Below are 12,300 nucleotides of genomic sequence, written 5' to 3'. Positions count from 1 at the left end.
AGGAATCATCTTGGGCCCATACTCGATTTTATGAGGCTCAAATAACATTTTTCGGCCCACTGGGCTTCTAAGGATGTTCACGGCCCAAATTAGCATAAAGGAATGGATTTGAGTCCATTAAAGCTAATTGAATTTGTTACGGCCCAATAAGGCTCATTAGAGATAAGATGGATTATTTTAGGCGCACATGGCCCAAAATGATAAAATTTTATGAGTGTGGTCTATTTAGAGAATCCTAGTTCATAATGAACTTGAACCGAGATTTTTAGGGTTTCCAACCCTTATTTGAACATATGAGATATACTGTATTAGGTCTTGAACCTCTTGAGAAAGTTTTGATTTCAAATGGATGATTTTGATTGAGCATAGAGTGTGACTTTCACTTAGAGAGCATGCCTTACAATGGTTGATGTTTATATTGGAATATAATTTTCTAGCTAAAAATGCTAGTTGTGACAATACGCCAGAGAGCAGCGGGACTAGTGATGAGGAGACTCGCCGGATCATCCATGAGGAGGTGGCTGCGGCCATCAGGGCAGAGATACCAGAGATGTTCGGGTCTATTAAGACCACGCTGATTGAGACTTTTGACGAGCGTTATGCCGCTCTTTCTGAGGCTGCTGTTGCAGCGGCCACCGCAGCCGTCGCTGCTGCTAGGTCGGTGATTATGTTATCCTGAAGGTATCTCCTAGGAAAGGAGTGATTCGATTAAGGAAGAGGGGCAAGCTAGGGCCCCGGTATATTGTGCCGTTCAGAGTGACCGCGAGGGTGGGCAGGGTAGCGTATCGCTTGGAGCTACCTGCGGAGTTGGAGCGGATTCATAATACCTTCCACGTGTCTCAGTTGAGGAAGTGTATAGCCGACGAGTCGGCGGTAGTGCCGTTAGAGGACATTCAGGTGGATGCGAGCCTGAACTACGTGGAGAGACCAGTTGCGATTGTGGATCGGAAGATCAAGGTTCTGAGGAACAAGGAGGTGCCTCTGGTGCAGGTTCAGTGGCAACATCGGAGAGGACCCGATTTGACTTGGCAGCCAGAGCGGGATATGCGTGAGCAGCATCCGGAGCTATTTCAGGGATGAGACTTCGAGGGCGAAGTCTAATTCAAGTGGGGGAGAATTGTAACATCCGGAATTTCAGGTATTTTATTTATTCGTTGAATTTCAAGTTTATGGAAGAACTTGGCAAGTTGATGCGTAGACTCGCCGAGTAGAGACGCGAATCATTATCCGGGTGGATAGCTAGACTCGGCGAGTCGCCCCAAGGACTCGGCGAGTCGACGCTGTTTAATGAAACCCTAATTCCTTGGGTTTGGGGCCTATTTAAAGGGCCTTATGGCCGTCATTTGCGGCTACCAGACCCTAGAGAGAAACCCTAAGTGAGCTAGAGCGTTTGTGAGAGGAAAGGAGTCATTTCTTGATCATTTTTAGTGTTTTGCAAATAGAAGAGGACCAAGACAAGAGGAGGCTAAAGAGGGTGCTAATCAAGTGATTCCAGAGCTCAGAGACTTCATTTTGAGGTATTCATTCGACCCTTCTTCAGTTTATGGTGTAATTCTTAGATTTAGGGCTTTTTAGCCCTTTAGAGGATGGTTATATGGAGAAATTGGTCCATTCTCGTGTTGGTGCTGTAGATCTGGACCCAAAGAGGTCCAGAGACCCTTTTCCCTTGAGCTTTATGGGTGTTAATGAAGGTTATGCGCTTAGGATGTCATTTTAGAGGCCATATCTTCAAATAAGGCCTTTGAGCCTTTGCATGAGCACCAAGATGCTAGCTTTACGTGATTATAATGCTTTGGGAAGCTGGATCTATGGTTTAGAAGAGCGGATATGACCTCAGGAGGTCAGCTCAGCTTGAGCATGGCATGAACTCGCCGAGTTCAATAGCCGACTCGGCGAGTAGGACGAGGGTTTCCCCGATAATCACACAGTTGGTGACTCACTGAGTTGGTGAAGCGACTCGGTGAGTCAGAGGGAATCTAGAGGACAGAGTGCACAATGGTACTCGCTGAGTCAGGAGCCGGACTCGGCGAGTTGGGTCGGGACATTTCACAGAATGTGATCAGTGATGATTTGTAGAGTTGAGGTTGACTCAGTGAGTCGAATGAGGACTAGGAGGGTGAAGAACACGTGTGGACTTGCCGAGTCACAGTTGTGCACTCGGCGAGTTTGGTCAAGGTTGACTGTTGACTTCATTGACTTTTAGGGTTAGTCAATGTTTGGACCTTAGAGTCATCGAAATGGTAGGATAGTCTTTTACCCTTCCTAGAGGATGTGTATATATATATATATATATATATATATATATATATATATATATATATATATATGTATATATATATATAGAGAGAGAGAGAGAGAGATTAGCCTAGCCCGGAGGGTTCTATTAATTAGAGTATTTATTTCATGTGATTAGGCAGGGGCTAGACCAGAGTTTACCGAGTCAGAGATTTACTCAGATATCCGAGGTGAGTCTTCTCACTATACTTTACCTTGAGTAGGTAACCAGAGTTATGTGGTACAGTGTTTGGATGCTATATATGTGTTATGTGTTGCACTGCATTATTCTATGTGATTTATGCTGTGCATGTTTACAGAGTTAGAACCTGATGGTTCACAGAGTTTGGGTGCACGGACCCACAAAGTTATAGCCTCGAGTGGCTAATATGTGTTATATATGGTATTTTGGGGAACTCATTAAGCTTTGTGCTTACATTGTTTTGTGTTATGTGTTTCAGGTACTGGTGAGGATCGCGGAAAGGCGCCGGCTTGATCAGTACACACACGAGATTTTTATGTTATGAGATCTTGGGATTGATATATGTCATGAATTGAGTTTTAAACAATGATGTTTTTATGAATAATGAATGAATTATATTTTTATAAAATGCGTAAAATTGTTTTAGAAATTTACGGTGTTACAGTGCATATAAATCATTTGTGATTAGATACATATAATCGTATATGATTAAGTACACAAACGCATATATAATTAAGTGCGCAAAATTTGTCGACATATATTATATGTGATTATATACATATAATCATATGTGATTATATGCATCTAATTATGCGGTTGGTGGGCGGTACGTGGTGGTGTTGTTGATGGGTAGGTGGTGGCGGTGGTGGTGGTGATGGGTAATGGTGGCGTGTGGTGATGTTTGGTGGTGGTGGTGGATGGTGGTGGTTGGTGATGGTGGTGGCGGTGGTGGTTGGTGGTGATTAGTGGTTGTGGTGGTGGCGGGTGGTGTTGGATGGTGGGTGGTGGTAGTGGGTAGTGATTGTTGGTGGGTGGTGGTTGGTGGTGGAGGTTAGTGATTTGTGGTAGGTAGTGGAGGTGGGTGGTATTGGTTGGGTGGTGAGTGGTGTTAGTTAGTGTGTTTTTTAATTGTTTGTAACTATTTATTGATTTATATGAATATTATAATTTTAATTTAGAAAATTATATGGTCCAAATTTGTTCTAAAATGTTATCATGATAAGAAATATTCTCGATTGAATGCTTATATATATATATATATATATATATATATATATATATATATATATATATATATAGAGAGAGAGAGAGAGAGAGAGAGAGAGAGAGAGAGAGAGAGAGAGAGAGAGAGAGAGGAGAGATGAGAGAGAGAGAGAGAGTGAGAGAGAGAGAGAGAGAGAGAGAGAGAGAGAGAGAGAGAGCCGGGGGGGGGGGGGGGGGGGGGGGGGTTATGTGGGAAAAAAAAATGGACAATGGTGGCTGGTTGACACACTGGGAGTTGGCTGCTGTTGTGGGAGCTTAAAAGTCAGATTCTGTCATTTCGAACCCACAATAATTTTTTTTTCATGATTCTAGATGTTTTGAGTGACGTTACACATGACATTCTAAAAATAAACGCCTCACGGAATCACAAATCACAAATCCAAACAAGTCTTCCCCCATGTCATTTGTCATTAGCCGCAAATCGGCAAGTCTTCCCCCAACTCCAAATCGGCAAATTCCCCAATGACAACATAAAAGGAAAGCAAACCCAAGTCCATCCTTGAAAAACTTATAGCGAAGATGCCTTCTTCCATAGATAATCATGTCGACCAAGAAGTTATAGATATGGAAGTAGCAGGGGCAGAAGCGGGAGAAGCCGAGCGCGTTACATTCAGTCTGGCCATAGCGTTTTTGTTCAATTGGATCGCTCGCATCCTTAATCTGCTGGATACTATTGGTGGCCTGTTGATTAACTATTACCCGCAAACATTTGGGGCTATTGACATGCCCCCATCTCCAATTACCTTTATAATCGCTAGTTTATATGCATTTGCAGAAATGAAGTCGCAGGGATCTGATTTTCCTTTTAAAACGCATCCTGGGTTCATCAATGTAGCTCTTGTCTGTCTCATCTTATATGGCCTGGCTTCTGCAGCAGAGTTTTTCATTTATGCCATACGTCCCGGTTCTGTTTATGGCATGATCGTTCATTTGGTAAGAGTAGGTTGTTTGTGCATTATGGTGATGTCTTTGGCATCTTTATTCTATTTTTGATATTTTCATACTTGTTCTTTGATTTAAGTAGAGTATACCTAACCTGATGATGTAGTTAGGTTGCTTTTTACTGATGTATTATGGGTTTTTTATATGAATCATCAGCTCTTTAATTTTGTAGATTGCCTTATGCGGATGATGCTGTTTTTTTTTTTGCATGGAAGTATGAGTTTGAGTGGTGGACTTTATAAAATCCCCATTCACCTGTTTGAGTGGCAGGACTTGAAAGCATCCCCATTCACCTTGTATGTGGTTTGTGAACCTTGAGCCTTTTGCAAGTATCTGGGTGCCATATTTTTTTTAGTTTTTTTGAGGTTATTTTGGACTACATGCTATTTAAGGCTTTGATTCGATCCATTTAGTATATGCGTTATGAAGAGGATGGTTCTTGGTTGTTAAAAGGACATTAAGAAATTGCTTGGTTAAAGTTTGTAACATCCCCTGTTCTCTTTGTTTGTACTTGTGAACTATGTACCATATATAAGACATTGGTGTCATGTTAACAATTATAAGATAAAGCATGATCAGATAACTGGTTTCCATTGTAGTTGTTATACAATCACACTTCTTGGTAAAAGGATTAAGGATGTAGATTAAGTTGTCTATGCAACTGCAGGCATCCAGATATATAAGAAAAGACTTTTACATGATATTCATGCAATCATGCTTCATTGATGTTGTAAAGTGATATAAGATGCTATGAGAGTGGTTTGGTTAATAATGAAAACAAGAGTATCTTGATCACTTGTTAATGTGATTAGAGATATATATGACGTAGCAGTAACTTGAACATTGTCTAATATTTCTTGAATACACATAATACGCGCCTGTTGCTGTATTATAGTTATCTCTTTTTTTGTGCTCCTTTTCATCTTTTTGTTGATTTCTTACATAACCTATCTTTTCTTTTTCTACTGTTGCAGTTCAAAAGAATTTGGCAACACGAATTTGAAAGTTGACAACCCCACCTCTACCAAGGCGATGACCACATAATTTGCCCATTTTTCTACAGAGTTGTGATAACAATCTAGTGAGATTAATATAAATATCGGGTCTTCTCTGCAGTCCTAACTTCTCTACTAATGGTTTTCTTGGATTAGGAAAATTTGGTATGCAAAGCAACCTGATTTTCCATTCTAAGTGTAGCTGACTGACACTTGTATTGAATCACTTGTCTGGATTTATGAATATACAGAACTATATTTGAACCGTCTTGGATCTCTTTACAACATGTGTATGTATGTTGTTCTATTTTTCTTTAGTGTTACTTTGCAACTATGTTCTGTTTTTGATGTTTCATCTTTCGATCTTATGCATTTGTTGTGGTTTGTGTTGTGTTCTAGCCTCCAAATCCGTTTTTTAGTACACCGTTGGAAAGGGCTTGTTTCAAGGATTCCGAAAATATATTTTTCGTAATTTTTTGACCACGGGAAGACCTCCAAAACGTCGGTCAAAGTTTGGTCAAAGTCGCCAGAAAATATCGTCGGAAAGCCTCGCCGGAGAAGGAGTGATGTCATCATTGACCAGAGTTTCAGAAATTTGCAGTTTAGCCCCTGAAGTTTCAGAAAATTTCAAACAGGTCCCTCTGTTTCTGAAACACTGCAGTTCGGTCCCTGTTTGTTCCGAAAGTAACCTGTTTGCTCCCTAGACTTCAGAAAAGTTTCAGAAAGGTCCCTAGTTTGCAGAAACGTTTCAGATTGGCCCCTGTAAGCTCCGAAAATTACATTTTTGCCCCTATAGTTCTGAAAAGTTACAAATTAGCACATAACTTTTCAAGAAAGTATATTTTGAGCTTGAAAAATCTACCCCACCATTTTTGACGCTTCCAAATCTAACTGAGAGCTCGGTTTTATCTAATTTTTCCTCGAAATATTTGTAACATAAGTTTGCAATTATTTTCGATGGAATCTACAAGTACGATTACGATGGTTCGACTTACGCCCACAAATTACAACATGTGGAAGCCAAGGATGGAAGATTTTCTTAATCTAAAAGATTTAGCAGAGCCTATAGAAAATCAAGGTGTCAAACCTGACACGAAGACAAACGAAGTTTGGACGAGAATAAACAAGAAAACGGTGGCACAAATTCGACAGTGGATCGACCACAGTGTTTTTCATCATGTCTCTCAAGAGACAGACGCATACAAACTTTGGGAGAAGCTCGAGAATATGTATCAAGCAAAGACGGCATGCAACAAGACCTTGCTGATGAGGCTCCTTGTAAATCACAAATTACGAAGTGGTATGTCCATAACTGAGCATACGAGTCAGTTCCAGGATCTCGTAAACCAGCTCGGTGCTGCTGATTGGGTTCTCAAAGACGAGGAACAAGCCATATTGCTCTTTAGTTCTCTACCAGATAATTAGGAGACGCTTGTTGTGACTCTCAGCAACTCTGCCCTTGGTGGCAAAGTGTCAATAGAGATGGTCACAGACGCCCTAATGAACAAGGAAGCCAGAAGGAAAGAAGCTGGTACAGACCAATCTTTTGCCCTTGTGTCAAAAAATAAAGAATGAGGCGGAGGAAGAACTGGAGGTAGAGGTCAAGGTCGAGGCAGAGGCAGACATAGTCAAAGTAGAGGAAGATCTAAGGATCGAGGGAAATCACGAGATCGAGGGAAATCGCGAGAGCAAGGTAAATCTTCAAATACATGGTTTGAAGGCTATTGCAATCATTGTAATTATTATGGACACAAAAGAAGTGATTTTCGAAGGTTCTTACGAGAGCAGCTCAAGTCAATTCAGAATCCAAGCAGGGAGAATGGTGAAACCATGGTCACCATAACACAAGATGTTGCCCTTGTTACATACGAGGAAGAAGCATGCCTACATGTTGTAACTCCTGATGATGAGTGGGTGATTGATAGCGCTGCATCATATCATTCGACTCCAAACCGGGATTTATTCACTACTTATAAACCCGGAGACCATGGTACCGTAAAGATGGGAAACACCAGTTTCTCAAGCATTGCTGGTATTGGTGATGTGCATTTAAAGACCAATGTTGGATGTACATTGGTGTTGAAAGATGTTTGGCATGTCCCAGAGCTAAGAATGAATCTTATCTCAGTTGGAGCTCTTGACGTCCAAGGATATGATAATCAATTCGGAAGTTATTAAAAGGTGTTATGGTTGTTGCAAGGGGACAACTTGATGGTACTCTTTATAAAAGCCATGCAAAGCTACTTCAGCCAAGTCTCAATGTTGTTGAAGAAGAGACATCACCAAACTTGTGGCATAGAAGACTAGGCCACATGAGCGAGAAGGGATTGACGACTCTTGCAAAGAAGAAGTCCATTTCAATGGAAAAAGATGTTGCCTTGGATCCTTGTGAATACTTCCTATTCGGGAAACAACATAGAGTTTCCTTTAGCTCCACAAGAAAGAACCGCTCTGAGTTGCTGAGCCTTGTCCACTCCGACGTATGTGGACCCACTGAAGTAGAATCTCTTGGTGGAAGTCGGTATTTTGTGACATTCATTGACGATGCATCACGAAAAGTATGGGCATACTGTTTGAGAACGAAGGACCAAGTATTGGACCGCTTCAAAGCTTTTCATGCAATGGTGGAAAGACAAACATGCAAGAAGTTAAAATGTCTCTGATCAGATAATGGAGGCGAGTACTATTCCCCTGAGTTCTCTAAATACTGCACAAAACATGGGATTAGACATGAAAAGGCTGTCCCACGAACCCCACAACACAACGGTGTAGCAGAACGGATGAATCGCACTATTTTTGAGAATGTTCGATGCATGCTCAGCATGACTAAACTCCCAAAGCCATTTTGGGGTGAAGCTGTATTGACATCTTGCTATCTAATAAATAGGTCACCTTCCGATCCATTGAATTTTGAAGTTCCAGAGAAGATATGGACGGGTAAAGACATATCATATTCTCACTTGAGAGTATTTGGGTGCAAGGCGTTTGCACATGTATCAAGTGAATTTCGAAAGAAATTGGACCTCAAATCCACTCCATGCATCTTTGTTGGATATGTAGATGAAGAGTTCGGGTACAGGCTATGGGACCTAGAACTAAAAAAAGGTTATTTGAAGTAGAGATGTGGTTTTCTATGAAAATCAATATTACGATTTCAAGGCATCGATTAATGAAAAATCAGGCTCCAAATTTTCAGAAATAACATCTGAAAATAAAGATGATGTTTCCATTGAAGAAGACGGTGAAGAAGTTGATGATGCAAATCAAGAAGGTGTTGAGCAGGGGGAGCTTCCACCCCATGATACTTTAGATATATTTCCAGAAGTTACAAATGAAGGAACTCAAGTTAGACGATCCGAACGAGTACGTGCTCCATCAACAAGATATCCGACTTCAAACTACACCCTTCTTACTAGTGAGGGGGAGCCAGAGAGCTTTCAAGAAGCTCAATCTCATATTGACAAAGCAAATTGGTAGAAGGCCATGGAAGAAGAAATGAATTCTTTGCAGAAGAATCAAACATATGACTTGGTGAAACTCCCCAAAGGAAAGAAAGCCTTGAAAAACAAGTGGGTTTTCAAGTAGAAGAAAGACGACAAGGGAAATACCATGAAGTATAAGGCGAGACTCGTTGTCAAAGGTTTCCAACAAAAAGAAGGAATCGACTTTGATGAAATTTTTTCACTTATTGTGAAGATGATGTCTATTCGAGTTGTACTCAGATTAGTTGCCAATCTAGATCTTGAACTTGAGCAAATGGATCTGAAAACAGCCTTTCTCCATGGTGATTTGGATGAAGAAATATACATGGAGCAGCCCGATGGCTTTAAGGTCCCAAAGAAAGAGCATCTCGTTTGCAAATTAAAGAAGAGCCTTTATGGACTTAAGCAAGCCCCAAGGCAGTGGTACAAGAAGTTTGATTCATTTATGATGAATCATGAGTACAAGAGAACTGTTGCAGACCATTGTGTGTATCTGAAGAAGTTTCCAGATGGGAAATTTGTCATCCTTTTGCTCTACGTGGATGATATGTTGATAGTGGGCCAAGATGCAACGATGATCAATAACTTGAAGAAGGATTTGTCTAAGTTCTTTGATATGAAAGACTTAGGCCAAGCATAACAGATATTGGGCATGAAAATTATCCGTGATAGAAAATCAAGAAAATTGTTCTTATCACAGGAAGAGTATGTTGAACGTGTGATCAAAAGGTTCAACATGGTTAATGCCAAGCCCGTTGGTACCCACTTCAAGTTGAGTAAGAAAAATTGTCCATCTTCTGAGAAAGAAAAAGAAGAGATGAAGGCAATCCCCTATTCTTCAGCCGTAGGAAGTCTTATGTATGCAATGGTATGTACAAGACCAGATATTGCTCATGCCGTTGGTGTTGTGAGTAGATATCTAGCTAATCCAGGAAAACAACATTGGGAAGCAGTCAAATGGATACTTCGATACCTGAAGGTTAGTTCGAAACTATGTTTATGCTAAGGGGGAGCAATGCCAATCGTGGAAGGTTATACAGATGCCGATATGGCAGGGGATCTTGATAGTAGGAAATCTACATCAAGTTACATTTTTACTTTGGCAGGGGGTGCTATCTTGTGGCAATCCAAGCTATAGAAGTGTGTCGCACTATCAACAACAGAAATCGAGTATAATGTTGTCGTTGAAGCTGGGAAGGAGCTTATATAGATGAAACGGTTTCTTCAAGAATTAGGCTTTCCACAAGAAGAGTACATCATTCATTGTGATAGTCAGAGTGCTATGGACCTGAGTAAGAACTTGATGTACCATTCCCGCACAAAACATATTGATACACGTTATCACTGGCTTAGAGAAGCAATCGAGGGACGTGAATTGAAGTTGTTAAAGATCAACACCAACAAAAATCCTGCAGAGATGCTAACAAAGGTGGTGACACAAGAGAAACACAAACTATGTGCTGAGATAGTTGGGATGAGGATTGTTGGACGGAGACTGGAGGGGGAGATTTGTTGTGTTCTAGCCTCCAAAGCCTCCAAAGCTACAGTAGCCACCTTTGTTGACAAAATGAGACCTAGGGTGGCAAAGTCTTTCAACCCTACGATGAACACAGTTAATGAAGGCAACTACAATGGTGGCTGCCAAGACTATAAATAGAGACTTCATTCGTTAGTTGTAAGCATCCCAAACAAAGAGAAAAAGATAGTACAACACTTAGAGTGAGAGTGTTAGTGAGAGGGTTGGTTTTTTTGCAATAGTTGAGTGTGAGAATTGCTCCTCTTATTGTAATTCTATTTTAGTGTTTAATAGAAGAGTTTTCCAACCCCAACAGTTTGGTGGTCAGCAAATGCCATGATTTGGATTCGTTTCACTATTATTGCAATTATGTGTAGATATTGATTTGGGCTCATGAGATTCATTCACTTTGTATCCTCCTTTTTCAGGTGCATTTAAGAAAATAAGGAAAGGGTGTCTTTCAATGCGTTGAAAATGGAGTTTGTACGGAAAAGTGATGAACCTTTGAAGAAAACGCACACGTTAGCCGCCTAATGACACAAGTAATGAAACTTAAATCGCTGCGTTAGGTGCCATAAACCATAAATTTTCAACTCCGAACTATTTTCCCTCGGTCGTCATACGATATGATACTTGATTCTAGAGCTAACTAATTTTATCCGAAAAACTCAAAAATTAGCACGATACCAGCTTTCCCATTAACGAATCTTCAAACGATTCGTTCACATAGCTACACAATTCGTTTGGTGAGTATGCTAACATTTTATGGACCAGGTAACGGTCTAGTATTTGATTCAATTCCCGAAATTTCACTATCACAAAGTCAGGATACTTTTGCGAAAACAATCGAGTCACATCAATCGGGAATCGCCCACTAACACACTTCAAACACTTTGTTCACCTAGTTGTATATTTGAAATTTATCTTTACATATTCTGAATTGTAATATCGTAGACATCAAACTAGTATTTTAAAAAATTGCATGGGATGTCAGAATTCTTCGGCTTATGGCATGCGTTGCAAGAATGTGCCACAGAACATGTTCTTAACCACACCCATCACCTACTTTTCTCTATTTAAAAGGGAGAGGGCAACCAATCTTCTCACACTTCTTACTCTCTTTCAAGAAATCTTCGTTTCTCTCTCTATAGTTTCCAGCTAACCACCGCGTTACTGTCAACCACCACCTCCCGTCAAAGTTTTACCCTCGAGCTCCCCTTCCAGCGCTGACCAAGCTCCGGTCCAACCACCACTAGCAAAAACATCGGCATCAGCTATCCGGGTACCTCCGATCTCAACGCCGACACACCGTTAGTATAACTCTGACAACCGCTGTGGACATGCTTTTTCTTTTAGCGACCGGCGAACTTTTTCCGACGCGTATTTTTCCAGCCACTTCCAGATCTGATCTCAAGCCTCTTTTCAACCTTTCATAAACGAAACGTTGTCCGATTTATTTCTCGACGAGATTCGACAAATTCAATGAAAAGACAAACGATAAAGCACGCTACAAAAGTGAGTATTCACGACCCCATTTTCATAACTTTTGTAGTTTTCGGGGGAGAATATTTGCTTATAATCGTTATTTATATTTATATAAACCTAAATGATTATTATTGTTTATGTAGATTCAAATCAATATTTATCCGTTTTATAAACTTTTGTTTGTTTCAACTGATATGTACAACTATTCAAGCTCTATTCATGTAACTAATATGATATTTATGTTATGGTAAAATTTTTGGTTATAAACATTTATAATGGTTATACTATCAAACTTTTGGTTATAAATTTTTGGTTATGCTGTCAAAATTTGGTTATAAAAGATTTATAGTGGATACGTCA

The 12,300-nt window shown here is 40.3% G+C and overlaps 2 protein-coding genes across 3 annotated transcripts; both read left to right on the top strand.

Annotated features, from left to right (window-relative positions):
• The first annotated feature begins 3,806 nt into the window (after nt 1-3,806).
• On the top strand, nt 3,807-5,774 carry LOC111878374 (uncharacterized). 2 transcript variants are annotated; one of them, XM_042895924.2, is made up of 3 exons: nt 3,807-4,196; nt 4,296-4,453; nt 5,437-5,774. In XM_042895924.2, the coding sequence occupies exons 1-3, from the start codon at nt 4,040-4,042 to the stop codon at nt 5,470-5,472; spliced, it is 351 nt and encodes a 116-aa protein (XP_042751858.1). In that variant the 5' UTR covers nt 3,807-4,039; the 3' UTR covers nt 5,473-5,774. The 2 variants fall into 2 exon arrangements, with proteins under 2 accessions (XP_042751858.1, XP_023730642.1); XM_023874874.3 differs by having other exon boundaries at nt 3,824-4,453.
• Nucleotides 5,775-6,438: 664 nt separating this feature from the next.
• Nucleotides 6,439-7,635, top strand: LOC111878373 (uncharacterized). The gene is made up of 3 exons (XM_023874873.2): nt 6,439-6,735; nt 7,028-7,150; nt 7,246-7,635. Exons 1-3 carry the CDS (start codon nt 6,439-6,441, stop codon nt 7,633-7,635), a joined length of 810 nt encoding a protein of 269 aa, XP_023730641.2.
• Nucleotides 7,636-12,300: the final 4,665 nt, after the last annotated feature.

The sequence above is a fragment of the Lactuca sativa genome, chromosome 6, assembly GCF_002870075.4.
Source record: "Lactuca sativa cultivar Salinas chromosome 6, Lsat_Salinas_v11, whole genome shotgun sequence".
Classification (NCBI taxonomy): domain Eukaryota; kingdom Viridiplantae; phylum Streptophyta; class Magnoliopsida; order Asterales; family Asteraceae; genus Lactuca; species Lactuca sativa.
The sequence above is the reverse complement of the archived record's forward strand: the minus strand, read 5'-3'. Positions and strand labels throughout refer to the sequence as shown.